Source organism: Temnothorax nylanderi, unplaced genomic scaffold (genome assembly GCF_030848795.1).
Source record: "Temnothorax nylanderi isolate EJ_2023f unplaced genomic scaffold, tnyl_v1.0 TNYL_tig0003_pilon, whole genome shotgun sequence".
Classification (NCBI taxonomy): Eukaryota; Metazoa; Arthropoda; class Insecta; order Hymenoptera; family Formicidae; genus Temnothorax; species Temnothorax nylanderi.
This window is the reverse complement of record NW_027249065.1, coordinates 281431-291490: the sequence shown is the minus strand read 5'-3', so window position 1 is coordinate 291490 and position 10060 is coordinate 281431. Positions and strand designations below refer to the sequence as shown.

At 40.9% G+C, this 10060-nt stretch overlaps 1 protein-coding gene across 2 annotated transcripts in view; it reads right to left on the bottom strand.

Annotated features, from left to right (window-relative positions):
• Positions 1-377: 377 nt before the first annotated feature.
• Positions 378-10060, bottom strand: part of Mitf (transcription factor Mitf) — a 69539-nt gene continuing 59856 nt past the window's right edge. For both annotated transcript variants that reach the window (XM_071702532.1, XM_071702527.1), the window contains exon 7: positions 378-8874. In XM_071702532.1, coding sequence (XP_071558633.1) covers positions 8632-8874 — 243 coding nt within the window. In that variant the 3' untranslated portion in view covers positions 378-8631. The remainder of the gene's footprint in view (positions 8875-10060) is intronic.

Sequence of the window (10060 nt, the reverse complement as noted above, 5' to 3'; positions counted from 1 at the left end):
AATGTTGAGGCTTTGCGAAATGTTTTTTATAATGACACGTTCGTAGACTAATCTTCAATATCGAAATCGCAGACGCTTATAGAACCAAACTTTTCTTACCTGAAAATAAAATATAATATTTGTTCAGAACGTGTCACAGTTTACTGAATCAAATATACATAATGACTATTTACGATCATCAATCTAACCAATCGTAGAAATACTTCTTTACGAAGAACATAAAATATTCCAATCTATATATCATACGTAAAACAATAAATCATTCTCCATTTTGTTGTTTCGTATAATGCGCGTATCTAATTCAACGTGGTGCGAGAAAAGGAGACGGAAACAGGAAAAAGGCGATCAGGTTGACGAAGAATAAAGAGACTTCACGATTCAATAACGTCATCTTTTATCTTCGTTTTGTCAGGCATTGCGTTATATTCGCTTTTACGCGAATTGCAGCCGCAATATCGCGAGTAACAACGAGCAAGTAAAACATATGCATTACGTAACGTAATTCATTCGCTTCGCTATTACGACGAGCCGCCATCAAATGTAATACAATTCCAAAATTCGCCTGGCTCGTCGCATCACGCATTTAACGATCGTAATTACACGATCGTAATTGTACGTCCTAATAATCGCACAATAGTAACTGATAACAATGAATAGTCACCGGGGCATCGAGACGAGACATCGTCGTCGGCAACACGTCGGTGCAACAATGACAAATGATAAAATATCGTCACAACAGTAACATTAACGACGCAACAATAATGATAATTTTCATTATTACTATTATTATCTATATAATTAACATTATTCGCATCTATTTCGCATTGTCAACAATTAAACTATGAAAAGTAATAACATCATTCTCTCCTTATCGCGCGCACTCTCTTTCTCTCTCTCGATCTCTCCTTCTTTCGCACTTTTCTCATATGTGTATCGCTATATCTTTCACACATATATGTACATTTGTCAAGAAATCAAGGATAGCTATCGGATCAAGATCTTAAATAGAAAGATAAAGGATCGGGATAAGATGCAAGACCTGGCGATATTGTAGCGAAGAATTTTTTCTCGTAATAAAATACCTCTGAAAATATATATATTCCTCGCACGCTTCACCTCCCAACATATATTGTATTATTCGCTTATGTTTGTTGGGTATAAGGCTCACAATCAGTCACAATGAGAAAAATAAGGAATAAGATAAAGGAATAAGGAATAAGGCATGTTGCATCTCACTTTAATGTACATGTACTGAAGTGAGATGCGACATTCCCTTATTCCTTATTCCTTTATCTTATTCCTTATTTTTCTCATTGTGTGACTGAGCCCATAGTATATCTTACCGCACTTCCGCGCGTTATCATAGAGGGCTGCAGAAAATCGAGAGATCGAGGATCTTTCCCCTCGCGTGTCAAAGCGATTTCGCACGGCGGAAAACGCCTTTTCGCATTCCGGGAGTATTGACTTACACGCGCGCCCGCTTCGGGATACGAGATTGTCCGGGATATCATGATCTCCCTCGCGACGGCTCGACGTCTGGAGATTTATCCGTGCTTGCGAGGCGTGCGTGCAATTTTGCATCGAGGGGACCGCGCCCGGAGAGAATTCAACGAGAAATACACGCGGTCCTTCGATAATTCCCGCAATCTATATTTCCGCGAGTAGTAGAGTAATGGCGAGCGTTGAGATAATAATTGCAACCTCAATCCAAGTTAATCAGAGTTCTTCGAAACGATAACGATTATCTTCCTCGATACAAGCGTGTATTCGAACTGTATGCGTTACGGTACACCTTTTACGTTGTCGATGCGACACGGTGGCATTTAGATTCGTCGTTCGCGTGACACGCTTATGACACCGTTAGCCATCAGCCGTCAGCGAGCGAGCGCGGCGTGCCCGAACAAACGAACGAACGAATGAACGACAAACGTGCGCGGCACACACGGCGACGGGGAAAAGCCAGTGGAACCGGCTTATCGAGATGTTATGTACAGCGCGAATGCGTGTTAAAATACGCGACACGCGCGGCTCATTGCGAGCGCGTGCTCGTCCTCGGCCTGATCTGCACCGATGTTTTATTAACGAGACGGGTGAAACTCGGCCGGGGAAACCCATGTTCAAATGCTGAGCGAGCGCCAAAGTAAATACCAATATCAAGCTTTCTACGAAGAAATGTTACAGTTGCTAAAAACCCGATTTTCAGAAATCGAGAGTAAGAAAAGAGAAAAGGATCGTGTCAAATAATGCGAGTGACGAGAAGAAATTGCGCACTCCAGTTGCTGGATCTGCCTGGTTTCTCATCTTTTGCGTGAACGCGCGCTGCGCGCAACGCTCAGTCGCAAAATTCAATAATCATGCTTTAAAAAGTGGTACAATGCCGACGTCGCGAGAGGCTGCAGAGACGAGAGAGCTCGCGTCATCTCGTGCGATCGTATATTCCATTCCTGGAATTTTCAATCTTGTTCTCTTCGGCATGTAACTCATACACGCGTGCACACACATATACATGTACACACACACACACGCATCGCGGCTCTTGTCTTTTATTTATGATCGACGCACCTGCTCGTACTCTTTCCCTTTCTCGCTTTTACTCTCGTTGCGTCGTTATGCATGCAAACGATACCGAATCGCGAATTTGTGATGACAACATTGACAAACTTGTCAAAATTTCAGTCGGCAAACGCCACGAATCATATGTAAGAGATTGAGTTTCCGAATAAAAGAAAGGCTCATAGAAACATGTGAACATGTAAACATGATCTCGATACATCTAATTGTAGGTCAAGTTAATATTAATATGATTAATCTGAGAAACCGACTTAGAAACTTCTTAAGTTATCCAAAATTCTAAGTGAGGAATACTTTGAAAAAGCATTGTATAAATATTATTACTAGTTTATTATTTATATAATTAATAAAAAAAAATCGCGAGTTGTAAACTGTATGGAAAAATGTTGAAAATTTAAAGAATAAACAAATTTAACTCTGAAATATTAATAAAGAATTTAACAAAAAAGCTATAGGAAAGAAAGAAGAAAATTTCTTGTCAGAGTAGAATGTATGCAATATTAAAATCTTCTGAATTTTAGAATTTATTTCCGTGCAGTGGTATCAATATGCACCTGGGGAATGTTATAACCGGAAACATATATGAATAGCTACGTTCGAGTAAATTTCCAATACGTCTTCCGCAACGCGCTACTGCACATTGCCGTGAAATTTCGTTCCGGCAGAAATTAGTTTCGTTCTGGGTTTAAAGGTAGGCGGCACTCTCTAAATGGCGTACCTCCGGGGCATGACCTATTTCGAAGCTCGTTGGCAAACCAGTTACGCCTGCTAATCATTATTGCATACTTAACTTTCGTTGTGCGACGGCAGTAGTGCCCTTGGCACTTTGAGTTGAAAAAAATCGCGACTCTTGCGCCGTCTTGACATTAATGAAAAAATAATATCAACATTAACTCTATTTTACGCCTCAGCGAAATCATTTATCAATTATCGAGCTCAATCGTCGAACGTTTTATCAAAACGGACATGGCCATGCATTTCTAATTTGTCGTTAACTGATATTGGATATCGTTAAAAACAAATCTGACGGTATATCAACAGTTCCATGTTTGCACAAAGCGACGAATATTTCGCACGAATCTCGGGACCGAATACGAGCAATCACGCGCTCGCCAAAAGTCCTGACAAACTCTCTTTATGGGGACACGTCCCCGGTAAGAAAGTTTTTCGCGAGCCGCCGAATCTGTATTTACCTTCGGCGCGCACCAGGATTATTTATTTTTCCCCGGTGGTTACACAGCACCGGCAGCGAGGGTTGGCGCCTCCGCTATTTCGCCGACCGACGGCGAATGCACCGTCGTCGAATCGTTACGTATTCCGCGTCGCGCGTCTCGTGCACGGAATTGCGAGTTGGCCCGGTTTCGCAAAAGAACATTCGGCGAACTTTGATAATCACTCGAAATTTCTCTCGCACCAACCTTACGTTCTATTTTAAAGGATCAAATATAGGAGTGCCACAGAAGAATCGGATGTTCTGCGCATTTGTGGATTCTTGGACCAATTTATTGATCTCGAACGAAAATCAGGCTAACATGGCATTTCTAATCGCGAATAATGAAAAATAAAGAGTTTTCTTTCGAAAAATTAAGTTCCGAAAATAAGTAAAGAAAATTTATTTATTTAATGTTTAATCAAGTTTTTGACTAAAGAAAAATCAATTTCAAAGTTATCGGAAAAATTCGCACCTACTGTAAAAAATTGAAAATATCCGAAGTGCTCCGTGTAATTTTTTAAACTCTACAGCCCGAGGACGCGCGAGTTCAAAAGGCCTAATTTATTCCTTGCTCTGTATATTTTGAAATTCCACTCCCCTTTCGTGCGTTACACCTTTGATGTTCGCCGAGCTCTCTCGCAACTGGAATTAACCATCAATTAATCAACAAGAGCGCACGTCGACAACGCTAATATAAAATTATTTGTCACACCGGCCGTGTGTGTGTGTGTGTTTGCGACAACAGTGTGTGATAAATTCATACGCCGCGAACGGAATGATTTGTTAATGGACATATCAGCCTCGGGGCATTGCAGTCTCCGCTAGCAGCAACTGCAGTTGCTGCAGCAGTCGCAACGTTTTGCTCGTTTGTTCCGTCACGCTTGCAGGCACGACGAGAAACGGACACCGCGTATACGACACTGCGACTCTCCGGCGTGCTATGTAATATTGTTTGCGTAGATCTTGTAGAAGGCTAGCGGAGCACGCTGACGCGATCACGACGAGAAAACATCCTCGAGATGACTTACAGATTTTACTAGTACACCAAAAACTTGCGACCTGCGCGAGTGGATACCGTATTGGGTACAAAAATACGTTTCTATAGATATCTTACGCACAACACGAGCGTCTCAAACCCAGAACGAGCAAAGTCGCGTTTATTTAACTCTCTGCGGCTCGGAAGCTCGATGAGAAGGTCTATATACAGATATGAGAACTTGGTTCTCTCTTTTATCCCAAAGTCTTGGAACGACATTGATTGTTCTGGTTTCGTGACATGTCAATATACATTCTAAATGTCATTTATATCAAAGGGTATCGACCTAAACTTAATCTGGAGAATCGCTGGCGGTTACGATCGCATAGTTGCAAAACGTACTTTCGATTGTTATAGTAAATTATCTCCTATCAAGCGAGGTCTTGATTGAACTGGCACCATTTACTTAAAGACGCCGTTCTTTTATTAAAAAGTTTTAAATATAATTACGAGCGTTTCTTATAATTTACGAGTCACCGAGAATATATTTTTTTCTTGTTCGTCTCGTCGAGAGTTCTTTGTCCGAGTAAGGATTAACACGATAAGAACACACTTGAAGGCAGCGTGTTGGTCTTCAGTGCATAGTCCACGTCCGGAATGTCTAATCTATCACTTTCCACGTAATTTAAGTAGATAAATGAGATGACTGACGGAAAAATGCGTACCTAATAAAAAAAAAAAGTTCTTCAGAGCTACGTACTGCGTGAACTAATATGAAATATGATCAATATTCGTAGCGTAGAAAATTATTGATTATGATTAATATTTATTAAGTGATATGTAACTGTTATCCGCTATTGCTTACGGTTTAACATGTTAGATATAGTGATAGTTTAAACATTCTACACGTAAACTATTATTTTACTGCTGGAGAATATAAAATATTTATATATTTCTATATAATTGAAAAATTATCTACAATGTACAGTCATTCGCAGAAAATTGAAAAAAGAATCTTACTTCCACGATTACGAGAGAATATTCTCGTAGTCTTCCTTCTCTTTGGTATTTTTACTGAAATAACATTTCGTTTAATTTTAGGTTTAAACTTATTAGAAAAATGTGCCGCGTAAAATTCCTGTTTGCTAATCTGTCGTGAAAATTAATTTGATTATCACTCGCTAAGTTCGTGTCTGATATTCAATAGCTCGATTTAAATATGCATAATAATGTCTCTTGTCTTTTTCAACGTTCTGCTTTATGGCTATTCGAATTTTCTCTCGCTCTCCTGGAAAATAGGTGATACCTTAATTACTGCCTTTCGTAACGAGCCGCCGACGATTTATCGACGGTAGTCCAGGATCGAGTAATCATCGATCTTGGCTCGAGGCGACGTGGATCGGGTGATGTGGGTTACAGCCGACGAACGCAAAGCGAGACGAGGCAAGTGGTGAAATCAAGGCCCGCACAAAAGCCGCCGTGTGCTCGAGCCACAGCAAGTAGCATGCAAGATACGACTCGATGTGCACACTACCGGGGACAATAATTATCAGTAAACTTTATAACGAATTTGGACATAGTACTCGCTCCGTTGTGAGTTTCTGCCGGAATCGACTTCGTCCCAATATCGGCATCGACATCCTCATTTATCGTGAACGACGAACGATTAATGGCAGATCGCGTGAGCGATTCTCTCTTTCTCTCACTTTCACGTTTACGAACGCTCAGATCGTCGGCTTAATTACACGACTTTCATGATGTACGGATGACATTTATTTTAGGATGACACGAAGAGATTTTATCACTGTTTCGATAGTTTATCACTCTAGCATGATTCCAATGCTGTTTGAATCTATAATTTATCTATTATGGTATCTTTGACTATTGGAAAATGTTATCTATGAAATAATAATGGCAAGACAAGGTGTGATTTTATAAATAAAAATTTCATAATTTTCGACGATAATTTTAAAGGTATGAATTTTTATGGGATTTTAAAATTTACTGTGAAGATAATTCTAATCATTAATGCATATGATATAAATCTTATGTTGCTATTCATGTGAATAAGAAATCTTGATATCACTTATTGTTAGATATGCATATACGCGTTCTAATACTGAAATCAAAGGGTATATTTCCGAAAATATCTTTCTCGACTATTCTTATGAAGGCACTTGGATTATTGCTATACGTTTAATAAATCAGACATTAAATCGAACCTTAAAACACTGCAGTCAATATTCCGCTTTTTCGTTTCGCAATTGGAATATCTTTTGCGCGTAATGGAACTTTATATACTCCCGAAATTCATTCTCAAGCTGTCTCCTTAGCATATTTGATGTATATTTCATAATTCTATAAACCGAAGCAACGTTACACCATGCGATATATTTCAGCGATTCTATCTGTCGAAGATATCGAGAGAAAATCTTGTTAAATCTTTTATTAAAAATATTCTATATAGGACCATCTTCTCGGCACGTCTCGCGAACACGCTCGCAATGAAAATAATTTTTTTTACGATTAAGTAATATCATAGTGAACTATACATAGCTAGCACTTTTACGAGAAGACGTTCTCGTCCTTCGTCAGTCCCGAAGTCCGTCGTCGTCCAGCAACGTAACGTGCATCGCTGATGGACGACAGCAACTCGCGCAAACGTTTAGGCTCGTCTCAAGCGCGACATGAGCGCATCTTTCGTGGCACTGACATAATATACAACGCACGCCAAGATGTCACGCATTCCATCCGTGTAACGGCCAGCCGTTCGTAGAATCGTGACAGCGAGCCCTCCGTTCTTCGCAATTGGAACGACCCTGAACTCCTCCTCCATCGTCCAGCAATGACGACTTTCACCGCCACTTCGAGAGACCTCGAAGCCGGCCGGCCCGACCGACCGAAAACGCCCGATCGCCTCTTGAGTTCTCATCGTCGACCCGAGAAACGTCGGTCCGATCCTCGTACTCAATCTCCAAGGACGCGAAACGTGAACTTGACACGTTCTTGTCACGGCAATTTTCTCTATGGCCTTCTCGATGGTTTCCCAGGTTGAAATGGTCTTCGAAAGCGCTCTCGTTGCTCATGGTTAATGAAGAGATATAACCAAACTGGCCATTAATGATGCATTAAGTGACCAAGGGAAGTAATGTTGCAACAATAATCGCTAGATATATTTTTGATGATTATGGGGACCACTGGTGTGATAATTGGCAGGTCTGTAAGGTCCGATGAGTATATATTCGTGATCGAAAGTGTACCGACCATTGTGATATCCCCATGGGAACATTTTAACCGTGGTTTCCAGTCTTCTTGTTCTATATAATTATCTTTATTTATATTGGACCAAGTCGTCGGAATTCAAAAGGATCATCGATACATCTTTCTCAAAAATCTATTATATCGAGATTAATGATTGCTCTTCAAACGTTATCGTTTGAATCTAATGGATCGATCGCAATATTCGAAACGATCTCCTTTAATCCTCTCCACGGCAAGCAACGTACGGCCCGTAAGTATCCTTCTTCATTTCTTTTGCCGATCCCCTTTCCCGACCGCAAGTCGATGACTAGTTTTAGATAAATCCGCATCAGAGCTCGGTGACTTCAATAAAATCCAATTGGTGCCGAGCGAATTCCCTTTCCGTTCTTCCATGATGAAAATCTACGACGTCGCAGCAGCCTGCTGGCTTTAAGTCACACTTCGCACATCACGGCAATGTCCTGTACCATTTCTCTCTTTCTCTTCCTCTCTCGCACAAATTTAAATCGATCACCTCGGTCGAGCGACTACCGGAAAATATCTAACGCGACCAAGTTTCGGGAGTCGACACCGATCACACGCGAAGCTGATGGACGACGGTGGTTTTCTACTACGCGACGATGTCCATGTCGGACGAGGAATTCGATGTGGTCACCGCCAGGCTGCCGAGGGTGTCCTCGTCGGCTAAGCCGTGGTGACAGCCCGTCGCAGGTGGGCTCAATGGTGGCAGGTGCGGCGACGATAGCATCGGGTCGCCGCCATGCACCGGACCGCCGGTGTCGTCCTCCATGAGGTCCTCGAAATGCGACATGCTCAGACTCGTCGCCTCTTCCGTCACCGCCAGATCCGGTATCTACGGCAGAAAAACATCCGACGTCCTGTAAAACGAGCCGTCCTCGAGCGTGAACTCGGACTCAGTCGGGCCTGGACTCGGATGGGATGCGAGGCGTGACGGGAGAGGTGAGAGTTCGATGAGTATTTCCGGATGCGAGTTCTGCTATGGAAGTAGGAACGGATACGTTGGAAATCCTTTATAAAAATAAGGAATGTGTTTGGATTGTCAATCTTCCACGAAAGTAGGACTGGATGTACCGGCGAAGTCGTTGCGATTAAAAGCAGGAATGGATATGCGCTCATATATGATCATGTCCATCGATGGTTAATTATGTACGGTGCGGAAGCCGAATTTACATGTGTATACAAGGAATATTGAACGTTTATTGCTAATTACATTGCTCATATAATAGGATATGATGAGACTCGTGGCAAAATGTGCAATAAAGAATGTAGAAAGTGTTAATTGAAAAGCTGTTAGATGGTCTTCAAAGACGGTAAAAGTTTTCATATAATTAACAATCAATTTTAAAAATATTGTAAGACGTCTAATAGATAAAAAAAATTAAGTACAGATGTACTTTTCAAAAACAAGGTAAAATAATAAAAAGGATTCGAAAAAGTGAAATAAATCACTTCCTTTTGATTAAAAAAAAAACTAAATATTTGGCATTATCAGGATTTAAACGTCTTCGTTATCCCAGTACACATTATCGGAGTAAGCTGATTGAAGCTGTTTCTCTACCAGGCGCAATTAACTCTAGCAACTTTGTGAAGTCACAGACGGGTCGGCTTACCAGAACTGGAATTAATTTCCAATCGCATTTCAGGCGCAAAGGACTGTGATCCAATTTGCCTGCCGTTATATTACCGATGCAACTAATTCGTCGGATTACTTGCCGGTCTTCGCTACGCCGAATTTATATGAATTACGTACGACGAGGTTCGCTCGTGTTACACCATATGTACATCACAAATAAAAGGAATTGCAGAACAAGCCGTGAGTACAGCACGAACGTTTTCTAAAGACTTCTATAAATTTGTAATTCGTCAGAGGATAATATGAGGCACAATTTTGCAGGAAGAAAAAACCATACATGTTTTTTTATCGATTAATAATAAAGATCTCTCTGGTTTGCGCCTACAATTTCATATTTGACACAATATTTTGCGAAATGCGTTTGCATGCACTTTTTTACATAACC